The 27,763-nt window shown below is 39.2% G+C and overlaps 1 protein-coding gene across 10 annotated transcripts in view; it reads right to left on the bottom strand.

Moving 5' to 3' along the window:
* Positions 1-27,763, bottom strand: part of VPS13D (vacuolar protein sorting 13 homolog D) — a 223,547-nt gene that overhangs the window by 87,830 nt on the left and 107,954 nt on the right. For 7 of the 10 annotated variants that reach the window (XM_075906827.1, XM_075906819.1, XM_075906820.1 and 4 more), the window contains 13 exons: positions 26,245-26,375; positions 25,478-25,653; positions 24,771-24,894; positions 23,668-23,903; positions 19,649-19,757; positions 16,811-16,974; positions 16,356-16,464; positions 13,686-13,865; positions 12,782-12,898; positions 12,421-12,570; positions 9,314-9,463; positions 7,881-7,977; positions 2,168-2,319 (listed from right to left, as the gene is read on the bottom strand). In XM_075906827.1, the coding sequence (XP_075762942.1) occupies positions 2,168-2,319; positions 7,881-7,977; positions 9,314-9,463; positions 12,421-12,570; positions 12,782-12,898; positions 13,686-13,865; positions 16,356-16,464; positions 16,811-16,974; positions 19,649-19,757; positions 23,668-23,903; positions 24,771-24,894; positions 25,478-25,653; positions 26,245-26,375 (1,895 nt within the window). The remainder of the gene's footprint in view (positions 1-2,167; positions 2,320-7,880; positions 7,978-9,313; positions 9,464-12,420; positions 12,571-12,781; positions 12,899-13,685; positions 13,866-16,355; positions 16,465-16,810; positions 16,975-19,648; positions 19,758-23,667; positions 23,904-24,770; positions 24,895-25,477; positions 25,654-26,244; positions 26,376-27,763) is intronic. The other 3 variants (XM_075906821.1, XM_075906824.1, XM_075906826.1) reach the window with 1 other exon arrangement.

The following is a 27,763-nucleotide window of genomic DNA, read 5'->3' as shown; positions in this document are numbered from 1 at the left end:
AATTTTGGACCAAAAAAAAAAAAAAAAAAAGTAAAGTGCACGACCAGCTCTAGCAACCAGTTCTCCGACACATCTATGAATTCTCATGTTACAATTACCCTCTAGTGGTCCTCCTATACTTATTGATAGCCTGCTCCATACAACCGAGGAGCTTACTTCGTCACCTGCTCTCTCCTTCTACTGTCCCCATTCCCTCCAAACACTCCTTCCTTTCTTGCCATTGCTTTAGAAAGTGACAGTAGCATGACATTCTCCATAAATCATTAAGAGGCCACTCTGAATTAAAGAATCCTTGCAGTCAGAGGTAGCGTTACCCCACTTAACACTGATTCTATAATTAAAGTCAATGGGGTCCCTCCCATCAGTGTAACAGCAGAATTCAGCTCTGAGAACCAAAAAGCGCCTACAGGCAGCTGAGCTCCTGCATGCTTACTTTCCCTTCTACTGGAAATGTTCTGCCTTCTGCACTAACAAAAAGTATACAAGTTTCTTGAAGCAGACACTGCAAAATGCTTAGCAGGAAAAAGGCACAACTGACAGATCAAAATACCTCCAGAGCAATACAGGTCAGATGACCTTGGAGTCTGCCTCATACTGGAGCAACTACCTTACTCTAAATTAAAGATCACAGACCGAATCATTATTAGCAATGTTGCAGTAAGCAAAAGATGAACTACAAGAAACTTTCAGAGGTTCATATGGATGTAATTATGGCTGCCACAAAGATCCACTGCTCGTTTCATGATTTTCCTCAGGACTTCAAAGAATGTAAGAGCAGATTGCATGGCAAGAAATTCAGACTGGCTTGAGATTCCAGACCATGAGAATACTATGTAAGTAGATTCCTAAAACTTCTCTTGGATTCAACTCTCTGGATTTGATAAGTGCCAGGTCAATGAAGAACTGCATGAAAAGGAAATCTGAGCAATTTTAATCATTTGTCCAGTAAGGGAGGAGTCTGAAAGGGAAGAACTATCTGAAATCCCATGTACTGATGAATTCCTATTCCTATTGATGAACTGGCATTTCCTAGTTACACTCCAAACTTAAAGCATCAGGACTCATACAGATGTTAAGAACTAGTTACTACCTGTACTAAAATTTCCTTTTCATATCAGATGGCAAATTAATTGCTTTGGTTGTACATCATCTTATCTCTAGAAGACTCCAATGGTTTTATGGACCAGCATGTCATAGGCCTCCAGGAGAGAGAGAGAGAAAACTGCTTCAAAATCCTCTGTTATATATTGTAACTGAATGTACTTTCATAAATCACCTGCTGTGAAATAAAAGCACTAGCTTTAAATTCTAGTATTCTGGTCTTACTTGTGTGGGACTCATCTAAGGCTCTGGTTTATCTATTTTTAGTTACCCTGTATTATTGCTTTTTAGTTTTTGAGTGCATGAGAGAGAAAAAAATTAATTAATATTCCCCACTCCCCCACTATTATACAGTATTTCACTCGGCAGATGTTATCCACTCAGCCCCAGTTACATCAGTTGCCATTGCCTGATCCCAGTGTTGTCTTCAAGTCGTCATTGTCAAGTCCAAGTCGAGTCTCAAGTCCCTAAAGTCACTTTCGAGTCAAGTCCCAAGTCGAGTCTCAAGTCTTAATTTAAAAAATGTCAAGTCACTTTTGTACAAGCCATCAATAGCGGCATTTTTGGACAATTTTTTCACCAAGTCGATTCAACAAAATTAGCAAGTCTCAAGTCAAGTCACGAACAATGAACCTGAGTCGAGTCTCAAGTCGAGTCACCTGGGCGACTTAAGTCGGACTCGAGTTCAAGTAGTGGGACTCGAGTCAACAACTCTGCCTGATCCCTATCATCTTGTTTTAACTACTGATGACAACAATTCCTTTAAATGAGTGCAGTAAGTATTTTCTCTTGATAATATAGCAAAGAAGGCATGCCTGCGCTTCTTATAATAACCGGGGAGTTTTAAACCTCTAGCCATAAACTGTTGCATCAAGAAGTTAACATGTGGTGTTGAAGCAAGGAGCCTCTGAATCTACTCCTATAAGAAAGCTTGTACAACATGTTGTAACACAGGAAGATGCTACGTAAGTGAAAAAAGAGAGCATCAAGTCAAAAATGCACCCAACTTTCTCTCTCATAATAAATCCCGCCACTTAAAGTAAATCTAATCAGTGCACCAGCTTACCTTGAGGTCTGAAGGCAGTTTATTGGAAGTGAAGACACTCAACTTCATCAGTGGCACACTGATTTTAAGATTTTCAAAGTAGTATCGCTTCTGCGCCCCATCTTGATCAGTGGTCTTTTCATGGAGGTTTCCATCATATTTTTCAACTTCTGCTAGGAAAGCATAACATAGGAATAAAAATTAGCTAATTATGAAGGTATACAAAACTATGAATGGCTGAAGATTATGAAGGGATTCAGTTTGTAATGTTTGAATGAGGAATTTCCTATATGTGATGGCAGTTCAACTTAGAGAGTTCAGTTGGACTCATCGCTACTCAATAAACCTGCTTTTGACATGGGAGAAGCCACATTGGTTTATTCAGTGTTTTCATCTCAAACCATGATTCCTTACTTATAGCTAGTTAATACATATTATGCCACCCTGACACCTAACTTGTGACCTCATACCTTAGCCTTCAGTCAGTATGTTTGCTTTTACTTCTAGCTTAGATAAACTGAGGGAGACAAAGTAGTACACAAATACCTTCTAACTACACAACCTTCACTGATTTTGAGTTGTGGTTTCAAAGGGAACTACATTTAGGAGAGCAAATATGAAATCTGGCAGTAAAATAAATGGATATTTTTTTTTGCTTCCTTACCTCTAGGTTTGAAATAATATACTAAGTGGACAAGCATAGCAGGCTACTTGACATAAGTTTAGGTTTCTTACCCCAACTAGAATGAAAATTGAGGAAATCCCTAGGAAAAGAATTAAAATCTTTCATACAAATAGCAATTTTTCCAGTTTAGCCAAAAGAATAACCATTGCCAGAGTATGTTGAACGGGTAAAGAAATAATTTTCTATTTAAAAATCCCCATATATGAATAAATTGGAGAATAAATAGTGGTAGCTACAGGCTGATATATTCATTAATTTTCCAATTTTGCTTATTGCATTTTATTTTAATTTCATTATCACAGAATCTAAGGACTGGTCTCCATTATGCCACCTAATTCTCCGACTTCCTCGATGAGCCCTGAGATCACTGTACAGACTGCAATCCTGCCAACATTACCACCGTATTTTCTGCCGGGAAAGTAGTTCTGAACAGAAAATATCTGCAGCTAGCTCACTTTTCAGTAGCACTCTCACCAGATCCAGAGTGTACTGCTGATTTCATTAATCAGTGAATGTAGTATATGTGTTACCACAGTAAAGGAGGACACTCTACACATTCAGAGACTCATAGAAAGGTAGACCTTGGAGGGACCTCGAGTAGTCATTAAGCCCAGTCCCTTAAGCTGAAGCAGGACCAAGTAAACAAAGATAAACATATTTAAACTTCTGTAATTACTGCACACACGGATTTTTGACAAGGGTTCCCATTGTTTCAAATGACTTGTTTAAACTTAAGGATAAGATCATCTCAAATATTGTAGTATTTAACACGAAACAGTTAACCACAAGATGCTTTCTACCTCAAAGGACAATACCTAGTGTAGCCTGCAAAAAAAGGTAACTATTGATTAAAATATATGCCATTTTAGTATTCAGGCACAGAACATTTTTTTCAAGCATTAAGCAGTATGCACAGCAGTCTACTAGTGCCCAACATAACATGGGCAAGTGAGACTTGAAAAAAAAAAATCTGTCTCAGAAGCCGATCAGCATGCCATACCATATAGCTCTAACGTAACGTTGGAATTCAGACTTGGGAATGCACCATTCTTACCAATGGAATGTTTTGACTAAGTAAAGAACAATTCAGAGAACATCACACACAAAAAGGGGGGGGGGGGGGATAATTTATAATAAATTCAAATATGCTGCTGGCAGTAGAGACATGTAACTTTATGATTCCCCTGTAATACTCAAGAGATAATATTCATAGCACAGAAGTTTCTCTCCCTCAATGATGTGTGATGTTTATTCAATGAACAGAAATAACACTAATATTTGCTTAAAGCATACATAAATGTACTTGATTGGGTAACTGATTCAACTTATTTCTTTTGTCTGGATCTTGCTCTAACTTCCCTTATAGATAAATCAACAGTTCTCTATCACTACTTGAATTCAACAAATACTGATTCACCTATTATTACTATCTAGAAAATGAGGAAGGATTAGAAGGAAAATTTAAATAAAATGGCCTCTCAGGAAGAGCAGAGTTAAATGGATCCTAGAGGAAAATGAAAATAATTCAAAACCCCTGAGAACATATACCACCTGATTCGAATGATTAGCAAAGTCAAGGTGACCCATGGAACTCCAGCCAATATTACACAGCTTGTTTAAAGCATCATACAAGTAAAAACATTCCAAAAATAATAAAAAAAAACCTTTAAAAATCAATTTAAAAAACAACAACAACAAAATTAAGCAACTCCAGCAAGAAACAGGCTTCCTTTTCATTGATAATCTTGCTCCCGATTTCAGTTACATTTATTATCTCAATGGTGAATTCTGAGACAGATTGCAGTGAAATTGGTTACTTTGGAAAAAGACTTTCCTTTTTGCTCTGAATTTCTAAAGTACAGGCAGTCCCCGGGTTACGTACAAGATAGGGACTATAGGTTTGTTCTTAAGTTGAATTTGTATGCAAGTCGGAACTGGTACATATTGTAGGGGAAACTCTAGCCAAACATTTCTCCAGAGCTCAGTTTTATTCTCCCACACCTCTCTTCCCTCAGTCCTTTATTCTGAAGCTGAAGTGTCTGCTGAGAAAAGCTGCTCCGCGTCTCCCTGGTCTGCTGGGGGGAAGCAACTAGTGTGGGGTTGCCGCACCCCGTTTGTAAGTAGGGATCCGATGTAAGTCGGATCCGTGTAACCCGGGGACTGCCTATACATAGACAACTGCAATATGTGAATACCAAGCAAGCTGAAAAATGAACTGTAGAGACTTTTTGTTCCCCTTTATAGATTCCTTACAATGAATCAAGATGATCGAAAAGATTTTTGTTTTTACCAAACTGAAATAATATTTCACATCTGGAGTACCAGGTTCTCGCTTCCCTCTTATTTCTGGAGGGCACAGACAAGCTGTTTGGAGGACCTTGACCCTCGTATAAAATGAGGAAGTAAGTGTAGCTTGCATCCTCTTTTTTCAAGCTCAAATTGAAGTAAAAAAGGATACAATTTCCTTCTTCGCATCTCTCCCTTCAGTTTGGGAAGACAGGAGGCAAGAAACAGCACAGGTTACCGCCCTCATGTGACTATTAGAACCTCTAAAGATCTTGTTGAGGCCTCCAGCAAAGAGAACAATTTTCAGTATTTTAAATACAAATGATATAATTGCATCTCTTTCTTTCTTTTTAGAGTCCATGAGACCATCATAAATCATAAAAGCATTTCTACGTCAGAAACATTCAAGTTAAGCCATATTTTGCCTGCATGGCACAACAGTCTTTCAGTGAGGTCTAGTTGATCTATTTAAGCCAAGAAGCAATACTAGGACACAACAAAAGAGCAAAAGCAATGCAGTAATCAAAGAGGAAGGACAGTCCAATTGTTAGGGTATTAGCTTGAGATCTGGGAGACTAAGTTTTAATTCTCTATTCTGTCAGAGCATTCCTATATGACCTCAGGCAAAGTCATTTGTCTTTTTGAGCCTGAGTTCCCCAACTGTAAATGGGGGATAACAGCACTGCTTATTGTTACCCCAAAAATATTCTCACTGGAGACTACCTAGGGTTACACTAGCATGGGTTTATTTCCACTACATAAAACTGAAGAGGAGAAAGTAGCCACCAAAGGTTTAAGCTAAAGAAGATAGATATCTCTCTCTCTCTCTCTCTCTCTCTCACACACACACACACACACACACACACCCCCCTCCATTCATTCACACCCATTCTCACACACACACACACACACACACCCCCACACCCACCCCTCCATTCATTCACACCCATTCATTCCTGCCCTCAGGCAATCACATACTTACACAGACATATAGGTTGCAGAAGGAGCCAAGGCATGTGGATCCTGGAGGGTCTGTCTGCTCATCATGGCTAGGGAAGCTGGTCAGGAGAGACACACACTGGAAAGGAGCTTCTCAGGAGCAGGGGAAGGAAAAAGAGAGAGTCTCACATGTGCTCCTTCTCTTTATATAGTGTCTGAATGGCTCCTGCGACTCATTCACCTTGTCATCAGGGAGCATGCCCAGACTTCCCTTTATCCAGCAGAGAGCATGCCCAGACTGTGATGACTCACTGCCATGTGGTCCATTGTTCCAAGCCTTCTTCAAACACACTCACACTCTCTCTCCATTCACTCAGGGGAGAATGCAGCTTAGTGAAAGTTACAAGCAAGGTGGCTGCATGTTACAAAGATTACAAAGTTGCAGTTTACAGTAAGTTTGAGAGTTACACAGATTACAAAGATTGACAAGGATCACAATAAGTTGCCGTTTAAAATCTTAGACCGTACAACTTGATATAGCTTTAGAAAATCCATGTATATAAATCTAGTGAGCTCAGGCGGAGGCTTTTTTATGCAACACTTACCTCACAGGCAGAAATACATTAAAAATTGTGCAACACTCAGATCCTAAAATGCGCTTTTCTACATTTGAAAATTTACACAAATGGCTTATCCGAAAAAGCTGCTTTGATAGGGTTGTATAATTTATCCCCAATTAACTATTGCCAAATAATTACTCCAGAACTGCTATTTCAGCAAATTTCCAAATGTTAAGGCTCAAAATAGATACATCCCTCTCTAATCCTTGAATGATGCTAAAACAGTTCAAGGTTTGTTTTGCTTCAACTAAGAGCAAGAAACGTTTTTATTACACTTAGGGTGTGTCTAGACTACATGCCTCCGTCGACGGAGGCATGTAGATTAGACAGATCGGCAGAGGGAAATGAAGCCGCGATTAAAATAATCGCGGCTTCATTTAAATTTAAATGGCTGCCCCGCTCTGCCGATCAACTGTTTGTCGGCAGATGGGGGCAGTCTGGACGCGCCGCGTCGACAAAGAAGCCTTTCTTGATCGGCACAGGTATGCCTCGTGAAACCAGGTTTACCTGTGTCGATCAAGAAAGGCTTCTTTGTCGACGCGGTGCGTCCAGACTGCCCCGATCTGCCGACAAACAGCTGATCGGCAGAGCGGGGCAGCCATTTAAATTTAAATGAAGCCGCAATTATTTTAATCGCGGCTTCATTTCCCTCTGCCGATCTGTCTAATCTACATGCCTCTGTCGACGGAGGCATGTAGTTTAGACGTACCCTTAGAGTCAAGGGTATGGGTGTCACAAGTTAGGCAGTAAAAAAGTTTTCTGAATTAATCAGGAGGCATTGTCAAACGAAAAATGAATAGAGAGCCAATCTTTAATCTTGAATTTATTTAATAAACAAATCTACCAAACCAAGTAGTTGGTTACATAACTTTTCTTTTATCCTAGTTCAGCTGACGCCAGATACAGGAATTGAAGAGGAATATTAAACTTCTTCCCATAGGGACTCAGCTTAATGATACACTGGATAATAAAATGTTCTATGAGTCATTTCCCAAATCTTGGAACAAACACTTTACAGTATGTAAGCTGCTATTGACTTATCTTAGCTTTCCAGCTTTTATAGTGGGACATTCCAGGTTGTCAAACACTTTCAAATTTACAGTGAAAATTGCCAGGAAATTTGAACTTATTTTGTATGAACGTAAGAGTGATACAACAAAATCTGCATACTGTAGAACTGAGCTTTTAAAACTTTATACTGTACCTGATTCTGACTGGTCATAGCCAAAGAAACTCAATAGTTTCAGGAGCAGTTTCTCCTCAATTTGGACTGTGAACTTCCGAGCAGTGATCATCAGATGCTACAGAGAGAAACACTTATTTAAATTTACAGCATGAACAACAGCATTTTTCTCCATCTACCCTTATTAACAAAGAAAATCTAATGTAATTTGACAGTTCTTTTCATTCATAGGCTTTCATAATAGGATTCCCACTGTCAAAATGTCGTGGGCCCTTCCTCCTCTTATATTTACAAGAAATCTGCAGGGAAATCTATTTGTTTAGTTCCTGTAACTATCTATGCTTAATTAGTAAGTATTAAAATTGCAGAGTTATTACCAAGGGACTCTGACACTGCGATCAGCTGTTTTTCAAATAATGTCAAATTTAATACAGGCTTACTTTGAAGATTTAAGTTTCATACTAGACCTTAAAAAACCTGCCGAGAGTTGTCACTGCTGTGTAGACTAAGATTAGTAAATACTGTAATATGTAACTGTTAACATTTGTAGTTATGCTTCTAAATTTTGGTTGATACTACAAAGTGTCAACTTTTCATCACAAGGACCAAGGGAAAAAATTCACCTTATATAACGTTATGTACAGCATAGTACAGTTGATTCTGCACATTATGGTAGGATGAGTCTCTCAATTATCCAAGGCTATCAGTTAGTGGCTTGAAGACTAGATTCTGGAGTTAAAGCACAAAGGGCTCATCTAGACTACGCGGAACAGTCGTGCAGAATTTGCATATCTTCTTCTAATCACACTTTTGAAAGCTGAAAGTAGTTTAGATGCAGCTTTTTCTGCAACCTCCCTTCGTCGAAAAGCTGCGTAAACCTCATTTTTTGAGGAAGAGAGGCTTTTCGACAAAGGGGGGAGAGGGGGTTCGTCAAAAAAGCTGTCTCTAAACTACCTGTGGAATTTGCATATCCTCTTTTGACTCTTCCTCATAGTCTAGATGAGCCCTAAATGTTTGGACCAATTTGACACTGTCTACAATTCTATGCACTGTTATATGTAATATTCTTCAAGTGACTAATTAAATTAAGGATCTTATTGTCATTCTTGATGGAATTTAAAGATCATCAACTTTTTTTTGGAGAAGAACAGAGGATAACTTTAAGGTCCTGGCCAATATTCTCTCCCTTAATAAATCAAGTTCTTAACATTTAAGGGAGAACTGTTAAAAGTTACATGGCTCCCACATTTGCCCACAAAGTCACGACACTGTCATCAATCACAATGTACTTTAAGATACTTAGCGTCTCGAAAGTATGAATGAGCGCTACAAACAAATAGTACATCTACATATCTGATTTAATTTAAACTGCTTACTGCTTAAAAACTAGGAACAGCTAAAGACAAACTTAATAAAAACAATGACATTTTAATGTTACTGTCAAACAGGATTACCTTGTATATATCAGTTAGTGCATTCTTACTGGGAAATTTCACTGCATTTAATTGCACTGCAGGGCCTGTTTCAATTGCTTCATTTTCACTGATTTTGGGGGTCAGAAAGAGCATGAAAGGCTGGGTGGTGCCAATGAGCTGGTTATCCACCTGTAGAATTAACAAGAAAACAGTATAACGTGATACTTCTTTAGCACAGATAATGAAATTTAAGCTCTCTCTCTTTAAATTGGAAGAAACATTTGCAAAAGGGGAGGGGTTGTTTATGTCTTGTGAACAGCAGACACATAGAACACACTATGCACGCTATGAGGGGAGCAAGGCTGGAGCAGAGGGAAGATGTAACGGGGGAAACAATTTGCAGAAGCTGCACTTTCCCTTATGCCCCACTTCTTTGCCTCCCTTCCCAATTAGCTATTTGGCTGCATTTTTACCTTTTCACCTTTTCTGCATTACTCCCCCAAAACCATTCCATTCCCAAACTCACTCTTGTACCCCACCCCACAGCCTCTCCTGACGCCAAAATCCCTTCCAGACCCCTCATCATCCCATCCTGCACCCCACCTTCCACCTTGATCCTGAATCCCTATCCCACTTGATGGCAGTCCTGCCCCTCATTTTTGTTCCCACCCCAGAGCCTAAGGGACTCTACAAAATCCACTAACTCTGGCCTATGGAAGCCCTGAACATCAGTCCTCCCTGTCCCTTCCCTTTGGCTGGAACGCCAAAAGAGTAAGGTGTCTCAGCTGGGGGTTTTGGGAGGAGTGGTCTTACTTTTCACTTGTATGTGGTCCCCAGTTAATTTTTCTGCGGGTCAGTAACCCCCAACCCAAAAAAAGGCTTCTCACCCCTGCCATAAATAAATAAAACATTGAAATCTTGTGTTGGACATAATGTTTTACTTTATTTTAAATGAAGTTTGATAAACTAACATGAGAAAGTTCATCTGTTTAATAATTTAAATTAAACCATTCTCCCTAGCTGCAGCCCTAGCAAAATGGTTTGGATGTAATTATGCAATGAATGGTGAGTTTCCATTTGTAACAGGTATTATGCAGAAAGGTTTGGAGAGAGCGGGGACCTCAAGAAAGGGGTGGGGTCTCAGGGAAGGATGGGGGGGATGCTGGCTTGCTCTGACATTTAAAAAGTGATCTTGGATGTAAAAAGGCTGGAGACCACTGAGCAAGAGAATGTTTGATGGTAATGGCCAGCAACTGAGTTTTAATCCAGATCAGGGGTGGGAAATAATTTTTGTAGGGGGTCCACTTCACCAATGTCGATAGTGGTTGCGGGCCAGTTTCGGAAAGGGTGGGGCCTCAGCCAGAAGGGGTGGTTCCCTCTAGGCGCCTTATATGGGGAGAGTAGACTTCGCATGCTCCTCTGTGGAGTGGGAAAGCACACGAGGTCTCTCCCCATTGCCTCCCCATCCAGCCAGGGCACACAACTCCTAGAGGGAGCTGCTGGCCGTTCTGAACAGCAGATTCTCCAGAGGCCAGGGGACAGCAGAGTGGGCTGGATGAAACTGCTTGGCAGGACAGATCTGGCCCATGGGCCATATATTGCCCACCCCGATCCAGATTAATCACCAGACTAATATGCACTCAGTTTGCTTCTTGCCAGAAGAGATCTGCCATCAGCTGCAATTTGCAAAATGAACCACCAAGACAATGTCATCAACACATTCAAGATCTCAAAGCAGAAGCTATTCAGTTCAATGCTGTCAACAGCAGATTTCTAGAGCTTATCCATCAATCAACCCTGACTTTGAATGACAGAGAGAATACAGCTTTGCTGAACTACTACGGAGACAGAAACAATGCCCTGTATCTGCCATTGACTCGAATGCAGCTTTCCCTTCCATTACAGAACTCTTCTATCAATTACACTATCTTCCCAGGACCACCAGGATGCTTCATTGGATCATAGAAACTTGTGCACTGCACTGAAGTCTAGAAAAAGTGCTCTTAGCAAAATTCAGACATCTTCTCAAAATGCTGTCTCAAGGTGAAGGAAGAGCTGGTTGACCGTAGAGCAACAAGGTCTAAAGCCACACTTACAGCCCAGCCTTCATTCTTTTATAACAAAAATTAATGGGAAGAATAACATTTAAAAGACATCCCCAGATGAGTTCTTTTTACTTAATCCTAATCACACGAGGATTGAAATTTCATGCAGTGTTCTTTATAGCCATACATGGTACATATAAAAAAAAATCCAAAAGTTCCTTCTTAGACGAATAGCATACTGAATGCCATGAGTCCTCAGTCTTCTTTTAGGGCCCAAACCTGCCAGATGTTAAGGGCACTCAGCCACATCTGAAAAGTGCTTAACACTTCAGTGGATTCCACAAAGCAGCCAAGTGGCAGCCAACTACTCAACTATCAGACACAATAAACATGGCTCCACAGACAAAGCTTTGATGCCCAGATAATGAATACAGAGCACTAGCACAAAAAGAGCTACGGTTAGTCTGGCAAAAGACCTTAGCACAGTTACTGTCAAAGACATGCACATACGAAACAAATGATAAAACCACTGTTCTGCAGCGCGTTGTTTTTATACTTAAAAAAAAAAATTGTACATTTTTATCTGTATGGAGGCAGAGTTAAAGCAGAGTAGGTACCTTGTTTGAGGAGTGTAACTTTACCTCTATTTCATGGCTTTCTTTGGTTTGCATTTTTAAATCTAATATTTCTGAAAGATAATAAGCACTCAGTCTTAACTTTACCCTTTCAAATCCTTAAAAATCTGAGTGTGGGAATATATATACAATATTGGAAAGGTACTGGCTATCTTGACTGTAATTCCCAAGATCGAGAGGTTTACCAAGCTTTTACTTGTTTGATTTTGCATAGTAACGGGACATTTTGATCAGAATATCAGAGCAAAATTCTGCTCTTATAAGAAGGTGACCATACCATCTTTATGTTCATATGCTGTAGACCAGACCTGGACTTTTATTGTTTCATCTGAAACATCATCTGTCCCTTTGCATTATAAAACACATTATATATCACTACTTTATTACATATGGACATGCAAATACCTACTGCATCCTTAAATGGGTTATGAAAATAAATTCACACATTTATTTCAAAAATAGTTACCTGTACATCCTGTATACTGAGCTCAAGCACCTGACTGGATGATAACTGTGTGTAGTGAACATTAATTCCAGTGAGGCTTGCGAACACCAGCTCTTCAGGGACTTTATTAACTAAAGATAATCCTATTCCACCTTCTAATTTCACTAGCACCTGAAAACACAAAAATAATTGTATATAACAAGCTTGCAAGACAAACTGAATTGTTACTTTAAATATAGTTTAAAATCTGAGGTTGAGACATGGAAAATCAACAGAGTAAGAGATCTGAAGAATAGTGATGTAGATTTATACAGGACAACCTTGTACACATCTGTCCTTTATGGCAAAAAAAATAAAGGCCTACCATGTTTTTTTTTCTTACTTCCAATTCCTGATCTGTGTCTGGATTTTTTAACTTGCGCAAATCTTGTTCCGTAACTGGAAGTTCACTGCCTTCACATGATAAACGATCATTTCTGCGCTGGTTAAAATCTGTTATCTAAAAAAATAAACTGATAAGCATTTTTTTATTTATGTTAGGGATGTTAAATGTTGGTTAATTGAATAATTGAGTAACCTCATGAATTCTTGTTGGTTACTCAACTATTCAACCACTGTGCTCCGGCCCCACTCCTGAGGAGGCAGCAGCGTGGGGTCTAGGCAAGAGCTGGTCTGCGAGGGCCAGCTGGCTACCTGTAGTTCTGCACTGCTGCCTCTGATACAGAGGCAGTAACACTGGGTGGCAGCAGCCCCTGTCAGGAGGGACTGAGCTCCTGGGCCCAAAATGAACCAGGAGTGAGCCAGGCTGCCTGCCTGCCCACCTGGCTCCTAATACACTTTAAATACAGTGCCACAGCAGTGGTAGGTCCCAGACCCGTCACAAACCAGGACTGAGCTGGGCTGCTAGCCAGCCTGCTAAAAATGTACTGGGGTGGGTGGGTGGGTGCGCGCGCGCGCGTGTGTGTGAATAGTATACAGCATTAACCTGTAAGCTTTTAATTGGTTAATCAACTACACTATTACATCCCTAATTTTATGTATAGAAGAAAAATCAAGTATATTCTATCCCACATGGTAGGACACTAGCTTTAACTAAAAATACAATGGCAACATCTCTGATGAAATCTGAAACCAATTCTACATATTATATGAGATTTTTCTTAATTACAAATTAAGACAATGCTTTTCTAACTTTCTTTTACTTAATAATTTACAACTGCACTGTTAAAAATGTCCAAACAGAACAGAAACTAATGAGACAGTGTTCAAAATGTATTAATTTTCACCTGAAGAACTCGAGTTGGTCCATCTGGAACAACTCTGACTGCCAGTACTCCTGACCCAGGCCTCATCTTCTGGTTTACAAACTGCTGTTCAGGTGGAATGGGCCCCAAAAACTCTACAGACATATCAGGACCAAGAACCACCTCAGCCCCATCACGTAAACCTGATATTCCTCCTTTTGCCTAAAAAAAATAAAATAAAATAAAACATTAAAAGCACAAAGCAGAAACACTGAAATGGTACAGAAGAGTAAAGATAATGTTGTTTGAATATATTAATTTAAAAAATGTATTGCAAAAGCACTTCTCTTTTATAGCTTACATTACTTCAGTCCACATACTGAACATGTATTTAATTTTTCTCTCTCTATATTTATGCAGCTGGAGAAAAGAATCCACAGAATCTGTATTCTGTAAAGGGTCAGAAAATTTCTTGGATCTATTTTCTAATCTTTTATAATATATCCAGAGTTAAGCCAAAAATACTGTGGCCTTTGTTAAAAAAAGACTGCTCCTTAATAGTGGAACCTCAATTTCTTTGGCTGCTTTAATCTGACAAGAAAGGAACGTGCTACCACCACTAATTTGCAGCTCATGTTGGCTTGTCCACTATTAGAGATTGTCCTAGCTTCTGTTTCCTTAGTCCATACATAAGCTACAAAGGAATTCCCATGTGCTCATATACATGCCATGTAGGTTGCATGCAACTTGCATGTATATATTACAAGCATGCCATAAGTGCACACGCAAAGCCAATATAACATTGTGGAAATAATGATTTAGAAAAAAAATACTGCTCCTATTTAAAAAAAAATGGTTTTGAATAAGTATTCTTGGGTAGCAAACTTGCACAAGTTTCAGTGTAATAAAATATCCTTATTCATGGTTGATTTATAAGAAAAGTGCATGTAAAATGAATGGCAAAGGGGGTGGTCTAGAGAGCCTTCTAACCAAAGATGGATTAATAATGACAGAAAATCATCATAAACTCCTTGATGGCAAAGTGAAACCAATTTGACGGCCTCAGTAATTCCCAATGAACACACATCCACACCATAAATACATCAGATCAACACAGAATGGCATCCTTGGTGGCTGTCTCAACCTACAGGCTAAGAAGTGAATAAACGCTAAAACTGAACTATGGTTTCAGCTCAAGAAAAATCTCTTAAGATTAGGCTTGAAACGCATTGGCAGAAGCAACATGGGTGCATTTCACTACCACTATCCTTTTTCAATCTCTACTGGAGACTGAAGTCCTCTATCTCCAAGATTCTCAATCCTGCACCTTCTATAAGCACAGCATCTACATAAGCTTCATCAGAACATAAATGCACTCTTAGAAGGACATTGTGAAACACCATAAAATATTTCCCACAACCTGTATCCTGTTTGTAACAAAAGAGATTTGTCTCAAGCTTCAAAATGGATCTTAACAGAGATTTCCTCCTCCATTGCATAGATATGCTGTTTTGTTATTATAAGATTAGTCATCAGCATGGCAGAGCTGCAGGAATTTTGTTTTGTTTTTAATTAATATACATTTAAGCAATTATTTTAGAAAAAACAGCACACGAAAATGACATGCAATTTATAAACAAGAAAAAAGGTCAGGTCAAATATAGGACTCTCAAATGCTGACAGTTTCCCTTTAACCTTTGATTTCTGAGGACTGATGCTATTATCCTGTAACTTACATATCCATTCCTGATACATTATATGAATCAGTCTTTGATTGAAGAGCTCACATAGCAAACAACACAGTCCCTCTTTACACCAAATCAAGACTGATTTCTACTGGCATAGCTTGCACAACTCATTGTTTTTCAATGTTATTCTATTATAAAATGTCAATTTATCACATTCATATTTATCACAAAAAACAAACCCTGTTGTCTACTGCAAGAGGAAGTAGATGTACACAGAATATACCTTCCAACAAACTTTGTAAATCAGATAAAGATAAACATGATTAAACCAGAAAGATATAAAATACATAGTAATAACTACAACAGATCACCATAAATATCAACATTCTTTAACTTTCAGGGCCAGAGTTTCTCTACGATGCACCACATTTTTTTAGCACTTGCATGCAGGTATCAGAATTTATCAGATGTATATGCATGTGTTAGTTGCATGAAAAGTACATGTACAAGTGTCATGCAGAGCTTAATGAAGAATGCATGACTAAACAAGATTGAGGCATGAAAGTTATATATCCGATTGTCAGAAATGTGAGCACACACAACTCCAACTGACAACAGTGAGTTGCACATGCTCTGCATCTCCGAAAATGAGACCCTTAAGCCAAAATTTTCAGATTTAGGTGCCTTAAGTTAGATGTCTAAATCCCTATTACCATCTAAAACGTTGGTCTGATTTTTAGCAGTAATGTGCAATTCTGGCTTATATTAATTTTTAGTAGACTAATTGCCTAACTGTGGCATCTAAGACTGAAAAATCTGGTCCCAGTTTTCCAGTGTTTAATTGATTTTTACCCATAGGAATACATGCAGATAATTAAAGCCCTTTCTTAAAATTATAATCAGGTGAATTGCTAGTTGAATCTTTGGTCTTTTAAATAAAAGATATAATACCAATAGCCCACCTGATCTGAACCTCACACACCTCAGTCAGCAAAAAGTTAGGAGTAGAAATATTAATACTGACCTGTACAACAAGGCCATGCATTCCACAAGTTAATTTGCCATCTTGAAAACTCCATGTCTGAGTAGTACTGCGCCGTCGATCTGGCTTTCTCAGCATTAGGGGCTCATACCTGAATCAAGCAAGTGACAGACTGAAAGTTTTTACTTTTAGATTCCATTGTTGAGAAGTTTTAATTAGTCTCACACACCTATTTTGTTCTATTTTTAAAAGTATAATATCTATTTGCTCTTGTAGCATTGCTCCTAAATAATACGTGTGAGATACAAAAGAGATTCAAAAGGGTGATAAAGCAATGGCAGGTTATGAATACAATCACTGATTCTTCAAGCCATCCAGTAATCTAATGTGGGTAATTTAAACATCTTAGACTATTTAACTTTTAATAGCTGTACTTTTAAAAAATTTAGTAAAGATTAGAATCTATAGCAATTAAACAGAAATGATGCATGGCGAACCTGTTATCTGTGACTGCAGCCAGGCCTGCAATATCTAAGATCATGGATGATTCAACCACTCGAGGTGAAGATGACTTATTGGGGTTATGAGGAACTGAGGAGCCTTCATGGCAAAGCATGCCGGTGCCAGTCATTCTCCAAAGTTGGGATCGTTTCCCTGGTTCCTATAGCATATGCATAAAAGATGATCATAAAAAACAGACCAAACAACATATATTTATATTCAATTACTGAGTTCAGTAAGTGATGGTATTTTGAATGATTTTTACATATCCATATTTACAGCACCGATTCAAAATTAGGGATGTAAAATCCTGCGTAACTGTAAAATGAGTAATCCCGTGGCACTTTAGAGACTAACAAAAATATACAGAGTATCATGAGCGTTTGTGGGCAAAACCTACTTCTTCAGATGAGCTTGAAAGAAGAAAAAAAGTGGTTACACTTCACGTTTAACCAGTTAACCAATTAAGGGGGTACCACTCCACCCAGCCACTCCAGCCCACCTGGAGCAGCCCCTGCCTGCAACACACCCAGGCTCACCATGGAAAGGGGCTGTTCTGGATCAGACCCCTGTCCATAACAGGTGAGGAGCTGCTCCAGCGCCTACCCATTAACATTAAGGGTGATGCTTACTGGTTAATCTTTCACATCCCTATTGCTAATAGTATATATCAGTGGTCCCCAACGCGGTGCCCACGGGTGCCATGGCGCCCGCCGGGGCATTTGTGTGCACCCGCCGACAATCTGGGCCAGCCCCACCCCCGGCGCACAGGAGGCGCCGGCCCCAGGCGCGCGACACACACCAGCGCCGGGTGCGCGGCGCTCGGGCGGCCCCAGCCCCGAGGCACATGCGGGCGCTCGGGCGCGCGGTGCTCGAGCGGCGCCAGTGCCGGCCCCAGGCGCGTGGCTCGGGCGGCAGTGCCGGCCCCGGGCCCACGGCACAAAGCGCTCGGGCGGCCCCGGCCCTAGGGCACACGCCGGCGCCGGGTGCAAGGGCATCCAAGTCCCCTGGCGTGCCCCCAGACACGCGGCCCTGCCCCCGGGCGCCCGGGAGCCTCTAAAGGTTGGGGACCACTGGTATATATTAAAGCCTACTGCAATTATCAAAATCTGCTTATTGATCTTTGATATCAAATGTGCATAAATCCCATACATATTGGAAACTCTGAGGATATTAAGTTACATAAACAAACATTATTCAATAATGCTCTATTTACATACATTTCTTTGTTTCTTAAAAAAATGGTAAAGAACTAATTGGCTCATTTGCCTTTTTTTTTTTTTTTTTTTTTTAACAACAAAAGGACTTCTTGTCTGCAACTTCAGCACCACCTCTAACTTTTCTCTTGGTCTGCTATACACTTTATAACCCTAAGGTACCTCATCTCTAATGTTTCTTTCTACTTTTATTCTGATTACTCTCTTCCCTTTCTCCAACTCTGACCTTCATAATTTCTTCCCCATTAGTGCATGAAGCTTCTTGAACTTTCTTCAACAAAAGATACTAGTTTCTTTTCTTAAAATATTCATCTTTTTTCTGTCCTGTCCACACTACCCTTTTAATTTCCAAACTTGACTTCCCAGTATCCTCTGCTCTTCTATGCTTTTCTCAGAGAAAAGCTCTTTGTAAAATCCGTATCTAAATCTGTTACTATCCACTGCATTCTTCCTTTGATCTATCAGTCTGCAATATCTTTCTTTAAATCCTCATTGGATCTTTGCAAATATTGTATTGTTGATATCCAACAACCTCCTCTCTAGTCCTACAGTGTATACATGTGATCACCTCACTTAGTCTTTATTGGCCCGTGTCAATTCCCTTCTCCCAATGAATACAACTTCATATCCACCAACTGGTTTCAACCCTTTCCACAGCTTTTGCTCCACTCACTCTCTGTACCTTCCACAAACTATTCTCCCGACTCCCTGTTGTACCGTTCATCCTGCTGGGTCTGAGCTACTCTGAGCTCTTCCGCCTTCACTATTAAATAATAATACAAAACTTCTACATAAGTGCTAAGTATTATTACTATCATACTGAAAGTATCTTTAATGATTTATTTTGCCTACAACAGATTCTCTGTTCCATCTTACAGAGGCTATTAACCTTTATAAATCCAAATCTAACACATTTCCTTTATTTCCTTCTCCCAGATCCCTTCAGCTCTTACCCTGTGTCTCACTCTTTCGAGTCAGTCTGTTATGGTATAGACGTTGCATTCTTTTTAACAGAATTAAATACAGAACTAAAACAAAATATATTTGGCTTATATCCGTTTCTAAAGAGTATGTAATGCTAGGAGAAGGGTGGGCAATAAAACAGCAGCAGTTCACCAGGATTAGTCCCTAGTGGGCTGCTGTCATTATATTCACTCTGTTCTGTTGTATGTGAGATCCACTGTCCTGTAGTAACATCAGGTGTGCCTCAGTTTCCCTGGGCACTGCACAATATCTTGATGATAATGGGAATTTTGGTGTGATAGTCTCCCTCATGTACACAATAGCTGATGTTTTCTGTAACCCAAGCCTGAGAGGAGGGTGTAACCAAGTGACACCTTTTCACCCAGGGAAGCTGGACAAAGGCCTGAGGCAGGGCTGGCTGCAGGGTGATCACAGATCCCTTTGGCTGGGAACAGTGAACTGCAGCCAATGCGAACTGGAATTCCCTGTACCAGAGAAGCAAGTAAATATGGCAGTATGGGAGCCTGCAAAGGGCTAACCCTGATGGACTGGATCTGTCCCATGTGCTGATATTGGTCCACCCATGTGCTAGGACCATACAGCAACAACATTCCTAGCACAATACTATTTTTGAAGCCTCGCTGATTTTCATACCTTTTTCTTTAGTATGACTCTGTGTGTCTTTGGAGAAACATCCAGGACAAGCTCTGCACAAGCAGCATCTTTATTTGAAGCAACTGGCCTTCCTGTCCCCTGTTGCAATCTAGAAGTTCAAGAAAATCCAACACATATTCAGATACATTGCTATATAGAGTTGCGGTCTCTTTTGAAGACTGAATCAGAACCATACCCAGCTACTAAAAGGACAATTTATGCTTGACCTTCACAACACATTATACAAATATAAGTCAGGTTATAATTACACAATTTCCCCTCATTTTTGGAATCACTGGGATAAACCATCAGCATTGTATTTATATTATTAAAAGTGTTGTGTTTTCAGGATTAGTAATGGAAGCTAAATGTCAAACTCAGAGTTCAATTTGACAGCTAATTTTTTCATTGCTTACACCAGTGTTTCCCAACCAGCGTTCCATGGGACCCTAGGGTTCCGCAGACCATTGTCAGGGGTTCCACAAGAAATCGTGGAATAAATAAATTAAATTTGTTTTCTTACAATATAAGCTGGCATCTCTCTCTCTCTCTCTAATGGCTCTTACAAATAAAATTTCTTGACAATAATTTAGCAGTAATTGAATTGCGCTCCCCGCTGTCAACTTTTTCTGGCCAAGCAAACGTTTTCATAGGTAGGGGTTCCTCAGGATATGAAAAATTATTTTAGGGGTTCCTCCATGGGAAAAAGGTTATGAATCACTGGCTTAGACCAATATTGTAAAGTTAGACTTAGTGTTTTCATCACAAATTATCTTAAATGTTCTATAATTCAGTTACACAAGTGTATGTGGACTGAAATATGGCAAGTAAGTTACAAGTAACTTGCCCTGTGGCAGTGCTGTGAACCACCAAGGGTAAGATCAAGTTCTGGATACATGTCCTGATTTTCCATTTCCTTGTATGGCAAATACTGGGATAACTATGGGTGCAGCAATTTAAATTCCTAAGAGAAATAAATAATGCTAAGCTCTTCATCTTTCAACAATTAGTTGTACAGAGAAACCATATCCAGAAGAACTGGCAGACAACGTGCTTTGTACATGCACATGCAAAAACCTTAAAAGTGCATTTAATCTTTAATTTGTATTTCAACTAATCTTACTTCAGTCTCGAATCGGCAGCAGATCAATAATAAGCAAATGTACATGTAGTGACACGAAGATATTATAAAAACGCCTCAATCAAAAATCAACTTCCCTCATTAGGAGGCATTCAGTGGGACTCAGTTCAACTGGAGATATCACAAAGAGCAGATGAAGATACCAGGTACTCATCTCACCTGTCTCAGAAATCATAAGAACAGCCGTACTGGGTCAGACCAAAGGTGCATCTAGCCCAGTAGACTGTCTGCCGACAGTTGCCAGCACCAGGTGCCCCAGAGAGGGTGGACCGAAGACAATGATCAAGCCATTTGTCTCCTGCCATCCTTCTCCAGCTTCTGACAAACAGAGGCCAGGGACACCATTTCTATCCCCTTGCTAATAGCCTTTTATGGACCTAATCTCCATGAAATGATCTAGCTTCTCTTTAAACTCTGTTATAGTCCTAGCCTTCACAGCCTCCTGCAGCAAGGAGTTCCACAGGTTGGCTACACGCTGTGTGAAGAAGAACTTTCTTTTATTAGTTTTAACCTGCTACCAATTAACTTCATTTGGTGTCCTCTAGCTCTTCTATTATGGGAACTAATAAATAACTTTTCTTTATCCGCCCTCTCCACACCACTCATGATTTTATAAACCTCTATCATATCCCCCCCCAGTCTCCTCTTTTATAAACTGAAAAGTCCCAGTCGCTTTAACCTCTCTTCATATGGGACCCATTCCAAACCCCCAGTCATTTTAGTTGCCCAATCCAAAGCCAAAGTATCTTTTCTGAACCCTTTCCAAGGCCAAAGTATCTTTTTTGAGGTGAGGAGACCACATCTGTACACAGTATTCAAGATGTGGGCGTACCATAGTTTTATACAGGGGCAGTAAGATATTCTGTGTCTTATTTTCTATCCCTTTCTTAATAATTCCTAGCATCCTATTTGCCTTTTTGACCACCGCTGCACAGTGTGTGGAAGTTTTCAGAGAACTATCCACGATAACTCCAAGATCTCTTTCCTGATTTGTCGTAGCCAAATTAGCCCTCATCATACTGTACGTATAGTTGGGGTTATTTTCCCCCCATTACTTTACACTTATCCACATTAAATTTCATTTGCCATTTTGTTGCCCGATCACTCAGTTTGGTGAGATCTTGTTGGAGTCCCTCACAGTCTAGGATAGTCAAGACAGAAGCAAACAGTTTGGTATCATCTGCAAACTTTACCACCTCACTGCTTACCGTTTTCTCCAGATCATTTGTGAATAAGTTGAAAAGGACTGGTCCCAGGACTGACCCCAGGACTGACCCTTGGGGAACACCACTAGTTACCCCTCTCCATTCCGAAAATTTACCATTTATTCCTACCCTTCGTTTCCTGTCTTTTAACCAGTTCTCAATCCAAGAAAGGACCTTCCCTCTTATCCCATGGCCATGTAATTTACACAAGAGCCTTTGGTGAGGAACATTGTCAAAGGCTTTCTGAAAATCTAAGTATATTATATCTATTGGATCCCCCTTGTCTGCATGTTTGTTAACCCCTTCAAAGAACTCTAATAGATTAGTAAGACATGATTTCCCCTTACAGAAGCCATGTTCTTCTACATGCCTCACAATTTTATTCTTTACTATTGTTTCAACTAATTTGCCCAGTACTGAAGTTAGACTTACCGGTCTGTAACTGCCAGGATTGCCTCGAGAGCCCTTTTTAAACATTGGTGTCACGTTGGCTTCCAGTCATTAGGTAAGGAAACCGATTTAAAGGATAGGTTACAAACCACAGATAATAGTTTAGCAATTTCCCATTTGAGTTCTTTTAGAACCCTTGGATGAATGCCATCCGGTCCCGGAGATTTGTTAACATTAAGTTTTTCTATTTGTTCCAAAACCTCCTCTAATGACACTTCAATCCGGGACAGTTCCTCAGATTCATCACCCACAAAGGACGGTGCAGATTTGGGAATCTCCCTAACGTCCTCAGCCATGAAGACTGAAGCAAAGAAATCATTTAGTTTATCCGCAATGGCTTTATCGTCCTTGATTGCTCCTTTTATATCTCGATCGTCTAGGGGACCCACAGGTTTTTTAGCAGCCTTCCTTCTTCTAATGTACTTAAACATTTTGTTATTTCTTTGAGAGTTTTTGGCTAGCTGTTTCTCAAAATCTTTTTTTGCTTTTCTTATTACGTTTTTACACTTGATTTGATAGTGTTTATGTTCCTTTCTATTTAATCAATCCCTTGTCTTCATTTTCCCCACTATTACTAACCTTTCCCCGACCCATGTTTTCCACCATGGCCTAATTTGGTAAGAATCAGATTTTTCCTTTCACTACTGCTCTAGCTGATAATACTATAACTCTGTCTTTGCAGCACCAGAAAAGCCTCAATACTCAAATATTAATGACAGCTCAATACTCAAATATTAATAACCTTAATGAGGCTAAAAGAACTGGAAGACGAGTACTCATTAAAAGTAGAGATTCATTCTGTAAGAAATTCATGCAGTACACCAGCTGCTCTTCAAATTTAAGTGCTATAATAACTTGACTGGCAAGCTGCAAAAGTACAGAAATGAATTAAGTAACACAAGGCCATGTCAGATATTCATCATATTACCAAGTTTACAGATAAGTACACTGAAACACAGAGAGGCTAAGTTATTTGCACAGGGTCTCAGAAAAAGTCAGCGGCAGAGCAAGAAATACAACCCTGGAATATTGACTCCCCTTCTTCTATCTAACAGACTCTTCTAGTTGACTCTGTAGCCATCGTAAGTGTAACAATATGTGATATCCTTACACAGGTAAGTACAGTATAACAGGAAGTTTTTTCAAAATAGCTTTAATTAATGTCTGAATATTCACCATTTGCTTTCAAAAGCTATTTTCAAGAGAATATAAAAAAGCGTTACCCTGAGAAAGTATACGTAGCAGCAATATAGATGAAGTTTTCATAATAAAGCTGTTTGCTGTCTTGAAAGTCATTCATGCTGCAGGTAATTTCTGAGGAGCCTGCCCCTTTCACTGAAAGCATGATAAAAGGTGGGAGGGTAGGTTCATCCCATGCATAATCCAAAGAGGTCATTGGCTTCACTTCAGTGCAGAGTCTAGGCTCTGCAACACCATGCTGAGTAAAAACAACTGGGACCTACAATAATGAAAGAAGATTTTAGAAAATGTTACTCATATGTGATTCAGCAGGCAGATGCTATTGCCAGTGTAGCTCAGAGTTGTGATTGTCTAGCTTTTCAGCACATTAGTTGTAATTTTTGGCATATGTTATTTCCCTGAATGGACTAAAATTTATTCCACAGCATTTCAATTCTTGCTTCTTATGGCTTAAGAGTATAAAGTGTCTTTCATTCAAAGTTCTCAATGCTTTCAATCTGCTGGGAAATTTTATTTTATATATAATCAAACTGAGGTATAGCTAAATTAGATGTATCCTACAATAATTGAGCATCAAAGCATGGAAAGAACTCAGTAAATCTGAATCAGTCTCCCAATCATAGATCAGAACTTGTTTTTACAAGTGCTGATATGGAACTTACTGTAATTCTCCAAGTAATACCTCACTTTAGGCACCTTCAGTGGATAATGTGGAGGACTGAGAATCAGGTTTAGACTCTATTCCCACTAATGTATGTTATTAATGTGTTATATAACGTAGGCCGAGTTATAAGTCATCTACACCTCAGTTTCCTCATCTATGAGGGTTAATGATACTGATCCACCTTTGTAAAAAAGCTTTGAAATCTTTACATGAAAAATGTGTGTGTTAAGTATAATAATTTAATATGATGATGCTCTCTTATAAGAAGCTCACTAAGAACTTACTCTGAAAACTAAACAGCTTTTAATGCTTAAATACACAAATGCTTCTCCTTATTTAATTTTTTTTTTTTATCACTTCACTGGGCAAACAGGTGCAGCTCTTTTACAGGCTAGCTGGGAATACATTGAGTACACACGATTACAATTGTTTTTACTTTTCAATATATCTATAGTTCTTTACCTTGGAAAAATTGTCTATGCGAAAAGGAGGAGGTAACTGATCAGTGTCACCAAATGAGATGCGGTATGTAGCTCCTCGAAGGGTAATTTCAACTCTTAAAAAGTAACATTTCCCAAGAGTATCCCTGGAAAACAAAACAGCACAATATACTTAAAGCATTCATAAATGTGTGCTATTAACTAGTCTCTATGTCAGCATTCTGTAACCAATGATGCAATTAGTTAAACAAGTTCTGGAACAGCTTAGGCATATATTAAAATAAGGTCGAAAAATAATGTAATCTAATCCTGCTAAATAGCTTGACTGAACAGGATTTCGCCAAGATAGATGCACTCATTCATTATTTATTTTATGCAATTCTGTTTGAGTTCTTAATTTGTGCTCGTGACATGTGCAAACTGAATCATCTCCATGCTGATAAAATCCTTGGACTTTAAACACATTATTATAATATTAACTTTGTAAAAAGCATGTCGATTTCATAGCAAACAGCAAATGTGCACAAGAATTCATAGTTCTTTTAATTAAGATTCTTAAGAGAGTCAGAAAGTATCTGCTTTTCCACAGCAAACTAAAAGAAAAAGAGGTCAAACAAAAGAGAATTAGATACTGTATAAGATCTGTGTTAGTGTAGTCACAAGTTTAGGTATTTGCCGCCATCGGACATTAAAGACTTTAAAAATATATTATCCATGTACAGTAAGTACCTCATATTGATATGGAAGGAGCTATTTTTGTTGACTTCAAAACCCCCAGACCAAATGCAGTTGGGAACATTCATTAGCCGTACACATAATAATTGATCATAATCATTACGTGGCCAATGAAACACAACACTGGAACCAGGAAGAGTAGAGATATAGCCATCAGGATTGGAGATGCCCTAATAAGAGAAATACAGATGGTATCACCACCACCATCTTAAAAACAATAGACAACAACCAATCTATATAGACTATGAAATTTGAATGAAGCAATTTTTTTTACATACAATGAATAGTAGCAATTGGATATTCATGAAAAGTTATTCTCATAATCAAGCTATAACAGCAGTTTATATTGTCACGCCAACTTTGATCCTGAAGCAACTCCAAATAATTTACAATTATACACACACACACACACACACACACACACACACACACAATTCTTGAATGGAGGGGAAAAGAACCTACTGCCACAGAATATGTTGCACAATGGTACGAAGAGGGGATATTTTTGGGCAAAACAAAAACCCCTATTATTTTAAAGAGAATCACGGGATCTTTAATGTGCACACAAATGAACTCTTTTCCAAAGGCCTGACCCAGCAGCCTTACAAAAAACTCACACATCTAATTCAGCACAGCAGAATCAACACTATTGAGAGTTTACATTATATTAATTATACCTTTCCTCCTTCCCAGAGAAACTGCTATGAAAAATGTTTATACTGTTAAAAAATATTACTTATTCGCCAGTAGAAATATCTTACCTGACCTCTGGCAAATTCCCGTTGAGCAAAGGCAAGCTTGTGTGTTGATTTATTATCTAACAGGTAACGGGGTGCAAATGTTACCATGCAAGTGTCAATATAACGACCTCTCCCCTTCTTAATATCAATACCTAATAATAAAAAATAAATAGTCTTTTAAAAATAAAAATATTTACTGTTTCAAAATATTTAAGAAATGTAAACTTAAAATAACATTTCTCAGATTCAATGCATACATTCTACAGCTTGCGCATATTTTAAAACAGAACAGCAAATGAAACCTGGTTTATACAATGCCATCTGCTATACTTTTTTATTGCCTATAAAGTGGATTGCAGTAGTTGGCAATCTAGTCTTCTCAGCATTACGGATGGCATAAAAATAGCTTGTTCTTCTTCCACTTCAAAAGAACAGTCCAAACCATCTTCAGTTAAAATCTGAGGGATGTGAAGAGTCACCATGAGCTACTCAATTTATGAAAACCAGATACATAAACACTTATAATCAAATACCAATTCAATAGAACATTCTGAAAGTTTTGGGACTGGTTCTGTTCAATATCTTCATCAACGAGTTAGATGATGGCATAGAGCAGGGCTACTCAACATGCGGGCCCATTTGTTTGCAGCCCACGGTGCAGTTCGGGCTTACATGGGGCTCAACATGCATCCCACAGGTGGGATACTTTGAACATGGCCTTTACTCCACAACAGTGAGACGTCTCCCAGGTGGGGTTAGCACTGAAAGATGCAAGTGGACAGGCTGGCTGGAACAGACACGTACAGGGTGTCAGCATTTCTAGCCCAAAAAGAGGAGTTGCCAGGAGCACTGGGCATTGTCTCAAAGAAGCTATTTGTATATATATTTGCATGTATTTGCAACCACACTTAAGTTGTGGCCTTCAGCATATGCTGTGAATATCATTGTGGCCCCCAGGACTTCCAAAGTTGAGAGGTCCTGCCTTAAAGGATTTGGGTAAAGGGCAGTGAGTAAAGGCAATGCTTAACAACAAAAACAAAACAAAAAGCAAAAAAAAGCGCTAAAATAAAATTTTCATTCAAAAAATTCAGTGGGTTGGCTTGGCCATTGTGCACAAAAACCATGAGACACTATATTCAAATTGCAGGTTACCGAATTCTAATCCACTTAGTGCACGAAAGAGAGGGAGGCCCAGTCTATCCATCCGCCCTCCCTTGAACTTTTCTTTCAAAGAGCTGTTTTAGTGACTTTCTTTCCACCCAAGGTTCCTCCCCATTTATTTGAGAAGGTCAGAATGCCTTTAGGAAAAAGTGCAGAATTAGATGAACATAAGAAAGGAGAAACACCCTGGAAACAAACATGGAGTAAAGGTATGAAGTGGGGGGCAGGGGGGGAGGAGGAGGAAGAAGGGAGACAGAAGACAGATCTAGAAACAAAAACACCTAAATACTCAACATGAAAACACACAAGCAACGTATGAGCTAGAAGCTACAGTACAGAGACATTCAAAAGAAAGTCCAAATGGTGCTTTGAAAACTAC

The sequence above is a fragment of the Pelodiscus sinensis genome, chromosome 23, assembly GCF_049634645.1.
Source record: "Pelodiscus sinensis isolate JC-2024 chromosome 23, ASM4963464v1, whole genome shotgun sequence".
In the NCBI taxonomy this organism is placed as follows: domain Eukaryota; kingdom Metazoa; phylum Chordata; order Testudines; family Trionychidae; genus Pelodiscus; species Pelodiscus sinensis.
The sequence above is the reverse complement of the archived record's forward strand: the minus strand, read 5'-3'. Positions and strand labels throughout refer to the sequence as shown.